This window comes from Neodiprion pinetum, chromosome 3, assembly GCF_021155775.2.
Source record: "Neodiprion pinetum isolate iyNeoPine1 chromosome 3, iyNeoPine1.2, whole genome shotgun sequence".
NCBI lineage: Eukaryota > Metazoa > Arthropoda > Insecta > Hymenoptera > Diprionidae > Neodiprion > Neodiprion pinetum.
In genome coordinates, this window is record NC_060234.1 from 18,769,766 (window position 1) to 18,781,185 (window position 11,420).

The 11,420-nt window shown below is 42.8% G+C and overlaps 2 protein-coding genes across 2 annotated transcripts; both read right to left on the bottom strand.

Moving 5' to 3' along the window:
- Positions 1-676: 676 nt before the first annotated feature.
- On the bottom strand, positions 677-3,853 carry LOC124214390 (uncharacterized). The gene is made up of 2 exons (XM_046616661.2): positions 3,493-3,853; positions 677-1,681 (listed from the first exon to the last, which is right to left on the bottom strand). The coding sequence occupies exon 2, from the start codon at positions 1,664-1,666 to the stop codon at positions 677-679; it is 990 nt and encodes a 329-aa protein (XP_046472617.2). The 5' UTR covers positions 1,667-1,681; positions 3,493-3,853.
- Positions 3,854-9,732: 5,879 nt separating this feature from the next.
- Positions 9,733-10,692, bottom strand: LOC124214391 (uncharacterized). The gene has a single exon (XM_046616663.1). The coding sequence runs from the start codon at positions 10,690-10,692 to the stop codon at positions 9,733-9,735; it is 960 nt and encodes a 319-aa protein (XP_046472619.1).
- Between the last annotated feature and the right edge of the window lie 728 nt (positions 10,693-11,420).

Consider the following 11,420-nt stretch of genomic DNA (forward strand, 5'->3'; position numbering starts at 1 on the left):
ATCACACCACGATCTTTCTGTGATCGCCATTTGAGTTTGTACTTGATAATAATACTGGTGAGTTCGTCTTAACTTCATCGTAGTATTATTGACTGAAGTACAGCAGAATGAATTACGTTGCTGTGGCGTTAGTACATGTAAATCAGCTGGCTTAAATTTTTCCAATATTTTTGGACATTTAATTGAATGATTAAACGAACTTACCTGTAAGTGAAGTTCTATCATAATTGTATGTAGCGCCTCTTCCGAATAGATCATCTTGTAGTACCCCCACTCCACGCCGGTGTTACCACATGTTTACAGTAAAACTAGAAACTTTTGGTCTCCTCCGTTGGTCTATCTGTCTGGACTATCATTTCTTCAAAGTATTTGCCGTAATATTTTGGGTTTACCTCTGTGTACACAGAGTTGGGTTACTTATGGGTGGGACTGATCTATTCGGAAGAGGCGCTACATACAATTATGATAGAGCTTCACTTACAGGTAAGTTCGTTTAATCATTCAATTGTATTTCGCGCCTCTTCCTCTAGATCATCTTGTAGATGTTTAAAGATCATTACGGCACCAAAACACGGTGAATTGTTGAAAATGAATATATTCTCAAGTAACAAACAACCCAAAAGTGTAGTACAACTACAACCAAAACAAAATAGCTACTCGAACAAATGAAAACTTCTTATTTATCTAAAACTGCTTTGGCAAAAGCGTCCTTATCGTTACACACAGGTAAGTTATAGAATCTCGCAAAGGTCTGAGAGGCTGAGGTCCAACCTGCCGCTTTGCTTATGCAGTTTATATTTACTCCTTTCTTATCCGCCGCCGACGTCGAAGCATGTCGAGTGCTATGCGCCGAAAAAATATTTGTGTCCACGCCACTCTGTTCTAACATACTTTTCACCCACCGACTCAAAGTCTGGGCTGAAACCGCCCCGTATGGTTTCTTGATTGCAACAAATAATGCTTGTTCGGCGCCCCTGAGATCCTGTGTCCGCTTAAGATATGCCACCAAAGCTGTTGCAGCGCATATACTATTATCTTTCTCGTAGAATGGTACATTTAGCAAAGGTTGTCTTCTGTTGGGCCCCGAAGTCTTTACTTTATCCGGAACTTTAATCTGTATCTTTTCACCCAGGTTCTGAATATTCGGTATCTTAATTAATGAAAGAGTCTGCATTCGTTGACCCGTGACTAGTGCGAGTAGGGTGACAACTTTTAGCGAGAGGTTATTGAGCGAGATCTCTTCGTTAGGCATTAGACTGGCCGCATAATCCAGGACAATCTTAGGGTCCCACGTTTCGTCGTACTTGGGTTTCGGAGGACGCAACTCAGACACTCCCTTAAACAGTCTTTTTACTCTAGGGTCTTGCCCCACGTGAGGTCCCAAAATTAAGGCTAACGCCGATCTTAAACAATTTAGGGATCCGTAAGATGCTCCCTTGTTATATTCGTTGGTTAGTAATAGTAACACGTTTTCAATCGAATTATCGAAAGGGCTGACGTTCCTGTCTGAGCAAAAAGACCACCATTTCCTCAACGCGCCGTCGTATTGCTTCATCGATGAATTGCGGAGCGAGGCCAGCATCAACTCGAAGGATTCCTCGGGGACGTTCCTTATCTCGAAGGCTTTCCTGATAATATTGCGGCCACCAGGGTAGTCTGCTGCCATAACGGATGAGGTTCCCTGTTCGCGGAAAGTAATAATTTCGAGTTAGGCTTAAAAATCAGCGGCTCACTAACACATAGGGCCCGAAAGAGTGGATACCAAGCTTGTCCTGGCCAGTCAGGGACTACAAGAATACCCGTTGCGTTTTCGTCTCTAATTTTTCTCAGGACTCGCGGAATGACTATAAATGGTGGAAATGCGTAGAAAAAAATCGTTTCCCACGACATAGTAAAAGCATCTACGTCTGTACAGTTCGGGTCGCGTAGCCAAGAGACATATTTTTTACATTTCGAATTTATTCGACTCGCAAAAAGATCGATCTCGGGTCTCCCGAATTTCTGGACTATCGAATGAAACGCTGCGTTTGACAGCTCGAATTCGGTTTCGGGTTCAAGCCGACGTGATTCGAAATCCGCCTCCGTATTCTCCTTCGTACTAATAAAGGACGCGAAGACCCAAATTCCCCTTGTCTCGCACCAGTCCCATAACGAACGAGCTAGACGGTTTAATTCTTTAAAACGGACGCCACCCATTCTATTAATATACGCCACAGCTGTGGTGTTATCCACCCGCAAGAGGATATCGCAGTTTTTCAAGTTATCGGCGAAACATTTCAACCCGAAAAGAGCCGTCTTGAGTTCTAGTATATTAATATGATTTTTCCTTTCTTCTTTACTCCAGAATCCGTGAGATCTCTCGCTTCCACAAGCAACGCCCCAACCTGATAACGACGCGTCGGTAAAGATTTCCCGACAATATTGAGGAGCTTTAATTGAATTTTTTGCGGAGAGGATAACTCTGTCACACCATTTCAGATCCGAATGAAGATCCTGAGACAGGGTCATATAACCGTCGTAATTTCCCTTATTTTGCTCCAAGGCAAGGTATCGTGCTCTCTCGAATGCCTTTGTGTGACCCAGGCCATATCTAACCGCTGGACAACACGAGACAACGCTACCGACAAATTCTGAAAACTCGCGAATTTTACAACGTTGAATACGGCTATATTTTAAAACCAATTGTTTGACTCTTAATCTTTTCTCCCTTGGAAGCTCGATAGTCATACTTAGCGAATCAAACCAAAACCCGATATATTTACATTTGTTTGTCGGAATTAGCTGACATTTTCCGTTATTAATTGTAAATCCCAATTTCTGCAAACGCGAGCACGTGACTCGAACGTTCGCTTGACATTCCTCAAAAGACCTACCAACGAGCAAAAGGTCGTCGATGTAGATGACCGAAAAATACCCTTGTCGCCTCAGATCGGTCATTACAGGCTTTAGCAGTTTAGTAAAAACATATGGCGCTGTGGCGAGCCCGAAAGGCATACACGTAAACTCATAAAGCTGACCCTCGAATTGAAATCTTAAAAATTTTCGGTTAGATTCAGCAATCGAAATCGAGTAATAGGCATCTTTCAAGTCAATTTTTGCCATAAAACAACCCCTGCTCAAGAGATTTATAACGGTCTTTCGATCTTCCAATTTGAAGTGTTCCGTCTAAATGAACTCATTCAACTGCTTTAGATTCAGAATAAATCGAGAACCACCATCCGGCTTCGGTACCCGGAAAATGCCAGAAAGAAATTCGCCGTGAGTGCTGTCGCACTGGCGGATAGCACCCTTCCGTTGCAGCTTCGCTACTATATCGGCCATCGCCCCCCTCTCTTTTTTAGAATCGAAGATTCCCCTCGGACAGGTAGACTGACATGGCTGAGACTCAAAGGGTATCTTGTAGCCCTCTATCCACGATAATATTAACGGGTTACGCGTTAGCTGTTCCCATTCTTGTCTAAAGAATCTAAGTCTTCCGACAGTCGAACTTACTGGTTCTAATAACGCTTCCGGTTGTTGCTCCGCTCGGACTTCTGATTGTTCTTCCAGTTGGTCCCGTTCTTGTGGTTGTCTCGGCGGAATGACGAATATCCTTGATTCCTCGGCTCCTTTCTCCCGCCTGACGTCGTAGCAAATCTCTGGTTGTTCTGAGGACGACGCGGCGGGGCTGTCGAGTTTTTTGAATTCTTCTGTCCCTGTGGCTTTTGAGGAGCTTTCAGCTCCTTGCGCGAGCTCTCAAGTGCCTTCGCCGCCTTTAATTTCTCCTCCAATTGTTGTCCGAACAGCCATTCATCTAGGACAGTAGCGTTCAAGGTCTCCTTACACGACACGTTTAAGTTCGCGAGGATCAGGCTTTTCCTTATGATCGACTCGTCGTGGAGGAGGTCAGCTAACAGTCTCGAAGCGTCGCCCAATAGCTCGAGAATGAGTAATTTTTCAGCTTCGCCCTCTAGAACTTTCGAGAAAACCTTTACGATTGCGGCGAGACACGCCGTGATCTTCGACTGCTTTGCGTGAATCCTCTCGTCTCTCTTTACAACCGACTCATGTAAAGACGCCTGAACCTCGGGATTGACTCTCGGTGGATCGATGATGACGCAATTGGGCGGCGGAGGGTGCTTTTTTATGAGAGAGACTCTGTCCTCTGTGGGCAAACCCGTCTTTAGGATTTCTTCCAAACGAACAACTAAGTCCTTAGGAATTGCTTCTGCCAGAACTCGATCCTCCAAGAAACGTCTCCCTAAGATCTCTAGGATCGCGGGGTCGAGTGAACCCTCACAGATCGCTGCCTGGGTTGACTGTGTTTCCTCGCCAGCTACGCTGTGACTCTGAGAAGGATTCAGGTGTAGAGCGCTAGCCTGGATCACTGGTTCTGTCACAACAGAACTCTGCGCAGTCTGCTGGACCAGCAAGTCAGCTGCGCTGGACCCCTGCGGAGCCCCTGACTGTGTAACCGTGACAGTCTGTTGGGTTATTTTGTTTATCGCAGGAGGATCTTGTCCCAAAACTGCCTGCGTAGCAGTATGATGGACCACTTGTCCCTCTGCGGATGAGCTTGACAAGCTCCCAACCTGCGCAGCGGTCTGATCGACAAATTGCTCTGAAGGGCTGTAAGAGAGTTCTCGCTGTATCGATTCGTCATACACGCTGGATCCTTTCGAAGAGCTTCTTCGAAATTGGCTTCTTCCTCTGCTTTTTCCTCTGCTACGCCGTCGCCGATTGGCCTCTGACGATGAGGACCTTGAGCTTCGGTGACGTCCTATCAACGAAAGTAAAAACAATAATGACGACGTTATTCCGTGGTCGTCAGGTATGCGTCTAAAACCTATAGGTTTTCATTTATTGTTTTCTGCCCCCTGGTTAGAACGTTTAGCAATGACATCGGGCATGTTTTGGCCGAGTTCAACTCCCCTTTATAGGTTAGGGCCTATAGGGTGCCTCGAGTAATGCGCCTTGAGAAACTCTCCTCCGTGTAGGTTAGAGCCTACACGGGTGGCCTCGAAACATTTGCACCGGTCTGAGTAATAACTCCTCGATATAGGTTAGTGCCTAAACGAGTGACCATCGAACGCCTATCTCTGCCATATAGGCCAGAGGCATGCCGATGCATCCTATCGAATATTCTGGAACATAAAGGAAACATAAACTTACGACGTCTCTTCTTGTGACGCTTATTGTCTCGTATTTCCAAAATCGCATCCTCCAGTCGCCTCAATCGCTTCTCCATTCGATTCTCCTTTTCTTCTTCCTCGTCTGAATAACCTCGGTATCTTTTCTTGTCCATGATTAAACAATTTGTAAAAAACTTATAAAAAGCACATGTGGTTTCACCGGCACAAAGATGAAGAATGATAGTCCAGACAGATAGACCAACGGAGGAGACCAAAAGTTTCTAGTTTTACTGTAAACATGTGGTAACACTGGAGTGGAGTGGGGGTACTACAAGATGATCTAGAGGAAGAGGCGCGAAATACAATTTCCAACACGCCTTTTGTTTTCTTCAAAGGATCCGTTACTAAGCCATCAGGTGATGCTCCTAAGCCTGGAAACTTGGAATTGACCCATAGGCCAGAATCTTCAACTATATAAGAAAATTTTTTGGAAGTGAAACTCTTATACTTCTGACGCGCAATTTCTTCATGTACTTGGCCATAGTGAAAAGCTGCAGTCATGATTTTTTTATTAGTCCACAAATGAGAATTGACTAGGTTAAAGATTTGATCTTTTGTTTTCTCTGTACTAAATAGTTTAATTTTGGAAGCTGTAATTAATATTTTGCGAAATTGCCACCATTTATCATTTTCACCTTGAACTCCCGATGTTATGTCAATAGGTCCATAGTTATTATTATACACATTAGTAGTTAATCTATAAACCAATGTTTTTAAGTGACTTTTTCTTGGTTTATCCAGGTCGTAATCATCATATTGTGGTTGTAATATCAGTTGCCACGTTGAAGGAACTTTCTGATTTGCATTTATAGATTGTAAATCAGACAATAAACAATTAATTTTTTGCTTATCCACCGGCTTGGATAAACTTCTGCCAGGATCATATGATCTACGTTTTGTGATATCAATTTTATTTTTATACTGCATTTCATCAGCCTTATGTGCTTCTTTTTTTTTCGACCTTGATTCCAGGTGCATAATTTGCTCGTGCAAGGTAAACTACCTTCGTCAGTATCATCCACAAAATTTAATAAGATATATAATAACGCAGCAACATGCGAGCAGCGACCCATACTTGAAGCTTTACAATCAAAAGTACCGTGAATAACTCGAGCATTCAAAGGATCTATCATCACAGAAACGCTATGAATTTCTTTTATTTTATAAGATGCGTGGACTTTGCACTTCATACAGAACATTTTATTCGCAGTAACGCCGTTAAAAATATCAAAAACGTGGCCGCTCTCAACGTACAATTTTCCTCGTTTTAGTGACTTGGAAGTACTAAAATCATCTTTAGGACAGTTGTTGCTATCAAAATTTTCATTATCTCTGTCTTTGCTACCTTCATCAATACATGACGTAACTAAATAATGATATATGGAACCATAGTTAAAATTCTTGGGCACATCTTGTGTGGGAAATGGTTGCCAAATTTGAGAGTAATTAGTTGTTTGAATTTGTGGTACGTTTTTATTCGGATCACATTTCTGTAGAATATCCAGCCACTTCCCCTTGTCGACATTAGGATCAACGGGTATGTTATTGTGTAATGCATTTTTCACCCTGAAAAATGGATTTCTTTTAGTATACATATATATTAACTGTTATTGCATAATATTTTTGTCATATATAATACTACAGTACATGATTCAAAATTAATGACTGAAATCTAGCAGAAATTAAAGAACTTTAAGCAATAAAATTATAACAAATGATATATTGACAAATAAAAAAAAAATTACACATTTACAAAATTTAAATATCTTTGTATACATTTTGTCAACATTACCTTTTTTTTATTTATTAATTTATTTATTTAGAATTGAAAAGTAATGTTGTCTTCAAAATTTAAACTCATTTCAAAATGTCATGTTGATCATCAAAATATTTAATTATTTATTTTATTAATTATAATAGTCATTATTTGTTAATTGAGATGTTATTGCAAATACTAATAGTTGATTGATATCATTAATTAACGAAAATTATTATTGTTATTTATTTCCATTAATTTTTTACAACAGTGTAAACAATTATTGATACTTAGCCTCTCAATCAGGACACTTTTTTTTCCTTGCTGTGATCGCCCATGGCATTTCAACCACCTTTTTAATTGTTCACAACTGTGTGCTTCCACAGAGCTGTAAACTAGTGAAGCACCATCAATAGTTTTTTCCAATAATTCATTTGAATGAGGAGATATTATTCCATTCCCAGCCATTGTTGGAAAAAACAGTACGAAACTTTTGTTATTACCGCCAATTCAGCATGGCGGCTGCACTTGCGCGCATCACATGATGAAAAGGCCTATTGTCTATTCTAAGAAGTATCTGACGGTTTCCTAAGTTTTTCGCGAAGCATTTGAGGCCAAAAAAGGCTGCCAATAACTCGAGGTAATTTATATGAGACAGACGCTCGTTCTCATTCCAGTGTCCGTGAGATCTTTTACCTTTGCAAAATACTCCCCATCCCGATAGTGAGGCGTCCGAAAAGATCTCAAGAGTAAAATTCGAATCTCGAACCGTACGTATTTTCTGTGTGTTTTCGCGAGTGGAATCAGGTAATACGCGTCTTTAAGGTCCAAAGTGGCCATAAAGCACTGAGGGCTTATGAGTCTGAGAGCCGTTTTCCGGTCTTCCATTTTGAAATGTTCCGATATGACGAAAGCGTTCAGTTCCTTCAAATTTATAATCAACCGCTTCGAACCGTCGGGTTTCGGTCGTAGGAAAATGTTTGAGATGAATTGATTTTTTGCCGGATTACATTTAGCGATGGCTCCTTTTCTGAGCAGTTCGTCTATTAGTTTTAAGGTTTCTTGTTTTTCTGAGGGGGACCGCGCGGGTTCGATAGGCACCCTGTTTTGTTCGACGGTTAGTGAAAACGGTATTTCGTATCCCTCGATCCATGAAAGGATCTTTTGATCCGACGTTATTGCTCGCCAATTTTTTAAGAAAAATTGTAATTTACCTGCCGTGATACCTACAAGGTTTACCGTCGTCGGTTCTGAGAGTTATTGTCTCTTCGCTGATACGGTTTGTGATGTGATTGGCTCGGCTGTGTTCGCTGGGATGGGTATTTCTTCTGCGTTTGAAATCCTGTGTATTTCTGTCCCCCGGTCGTCCCCGATTGCGTTTTTTGCGCTTGGTAACGCGGCGGGGTCTTGAAGTTTTTTGGATTCTTTGGTGTTTGATTTTTTGTTGCAGGTTTTAGCTCATTAAGTGACCGTTCCAAGTTTTTGGCTGACCGCAACCGATCCTCGAGATCCTTTCTGCATAGCCATTCGTCTGTTGTTGAATTTTGCAGTGCGTCCTTCACCGATATTTTTAGCGGCGCTAAGATAAGGCTTTTCCATAGTGCGGTTTCTTCGCGTTGAAGGTCTGAGAGAAGTCTCGCCACGTCGCTTGTATAGTCGAAGTTCCTTTATTTACAAAGTCGCCTCGTGATTCTGTATATTCAATTTTTTTTGGATTTTTTTTCTTTTGAGGGATAAAGGTTGAAGGTTTTGGTTTCGAAATAAAGTACACTCGCGATTTGAGCCATCGGATTTTTGTCGTTTATAGGCTTGTTGGGATTGAAAAAGAGTTCGACACCGTTGACATGAAAATATCTTTAATTTGACAATAAAATCTTAAGATACATAAAGGAGTATATGCTTGCTATAGTGTTGCGTAGAGAACTGAACCCTTTCGTTGCGACTCGGCTCGGTTGCCGACGTCGACCGTGGGCCCGAGAGCGTCGCTCGCGTAGGTATAACGCGCGCTATATCTATATTTTCAGGCCCGCGCTTCAATCGCAGACATGGCTCTTGTGGGAAAAGCCTTTCGGCATAAAAACCCACGGCGATTTATGTTGTTTTACGTTTTTTCCTTCGTCAAGAAGCCAGTTTGGTCCGTGCCATTGCAATCCTCGGTTTGCGTTTGATTTTTTGATCGGAGAATCGAGGATCGTATGGCTGTTCACCCGCATTGGAAGAATCTGGAACCATACGACCGTTCACCCGATCGTTTCGATTATCGAATTATCACCCTTCTTTTGGGAAGTCGTATGTGAGAGAGCACAGGACTCTCTCGCCTTAGTGTCGTTACGCGACGGACGACCGCGTCTTACTGCCTGTTTTTACGTGTATTGCACGCTCGCGTCCTCGCTCATTGGAGATTTGGCATCCCTGTTGACGCGAGTTGGTCGAACGCGCTAACAACCGAAAATCGCCACGGCCCCGGACGCAAAAGACTCGTAGGCACTGAACACCCTCCCCCCGTTGGAAGTGCTAACGAACAAAATTATGCAAACAGTACATGTCATTAACCTTATTATAATTGATCCTTTTACAACGATTACCTTAAGTCTCAAGTTAATATTTATGCATAAAGAGTAAATAATTAATTGGAATATGACTTTGAAGAAATATCCTTGGCTTACATCTACATAATATATTGACTGAATCTTGCGTAGGTATGAATCGAAAACTCGAATTTTGAAAAATCAGAAAAAATTGATTGTAAATTTCAACTGAGAAGAGTTCGAAAATTATCGGTTTCGTTGAATTCTCCCGATAATCTCAAGTGCTTATGGGCAAAGCGCAAATCGATCTCGTGTTGCGTTTGTAGAGTCCTCGAGTCGTTTTTACGGTGACCACCCTAACTACGCCATCGTCTCCAGGATGTAGTTCCACCACTCGACCCAGTCGCCACTGCATACATGGTTGATTCTTGTCAATCAATAGGACTACCGTGTCTAGCACGATATTTTCGGTCGGATTTATCCATTTCTGTCTCCTTTGTAACTCGCTCAAATACTCGAGTTGCCACCGGCGCCAGAATTCTTGTCGAGTCTTGGTGATCAGTTGCCACGAGGATATTCGGTTGTCTGGAACAAGCGAAAGATCATTTTCCGGCAGCATCGTGAGCGGTCTTCCAACAAGAAAGTGCGCGGGGGTTAAAGCAATTGGATCGTTTGGATCTGTGGAAATAGGGCACAATGGGCGCGAATTGAGAATGCCCCCAATCTCGATTGCTAGAGTAGTCAATTCTTCGTACGTAAACAAGAGATCGCAGATGACGCGTTTAAGATGGTGTTTACACGATTTTACAGCCGCCTCCCAGATACCCCCGAAATGAGATGAGAGGGGCGGATTGAAATGCCACTCAATTTTTCTGGTCGACGTAAATTCGTACAGTTGAGAACGGAAGTCTTCGGACTCTCTGACAGCGTAAGATTCACGAAGTTGACTGTTCGCGCCGACGAAATTAGTCCCATTGTCCGAATAGATATGGCCCGTAATGCCCCGACGACTGACGAATCGTCGTAAAGCCGCTATGAACGCGTCTGTTGACAGATCGCTTGCGATCTCGATATGAATAGCTTTAGTCGACATGCAAATAAATACGCAGCCGTACACTTTAATGCTGCTCTGATTCTGATGTTTCTTTTCTTTTGCGAGTATCGGACCGAAATAATCTACTCCCGTGTGGTAGAACGACGGTGCATTGTCTACTCTAGATTTTGGTAAGTCGGCCATCTTGTACGTCTCTGGTTTATCCCGAAACCGGATGCATCGCACGCAACGTCGCACGACTTTACGTATTTGATTTCTGCCGTCTAGTATCCAGAATCTTTGCCGGATACTATATAATGTCGATTGGATCCCGGTGTGAAAGAATTTTTCGTGCATGTGACGAATCAGAAGGTCGGTTACGTGATGTTGCGACGGAAGAAGGATCGGATTTCTCTGATCGAGCGAGATATCGGCCTTATTTATACGACCACCGACGCGAATCAAGCCTCTCTCGTCGACCCGCGGATTCAGAGATCCGAGTTTTGCGCATTTCACCCTTTCTTCGGATGAAAGACGATCGATTTCGTCTTGAAAGTGCGCTTGTTGGATTAATCGAATAACGCGATACTCGGCCTCCTCAATTTCCTTGGTTGTTAAAGCGCCCTTGACATTATTGTTGGGTGAGAAATGTAAGCAGTACGCGACGACACGAATCAATCGTGTGTATGACGAGAAATTTTTGAAAATTTCTTCCGATTGCGATTGCGAGAACATGCACAATAATTTTTTAATCCCCGGTAAATCCTTCTGAGGCGTTACCGCAACTTGCGGCCAAACGGATTCGGGCTGAGCTAGCCACGCAGGCCCCCAAAACCACGAGTAGTTATTTAAAAATTCCCGTGGAAATTGACCTCGTGACAACGCGTCTGCCGGATTCTGATCAGTCCGGATGTGCCGCCACTCCGCGTCTT

Bases quoted from the DNA above. Each gene is read 5' to 3' on its own strand.
- LOC124214390 (XM_046616661.2), bottom strand. From the start codon at position 1,666: ATGGCAGCAGACTACCCTGGTGGCCGCAATATTATCAGGAAAGCCTTC.
- LOC124214391 (XM_046616663.1), bottom strand. From the start codon at position 10,692: ATGGCCGACTTACCAAAATCTAGAGTAGACAATGCACCGTCGTTCTAC.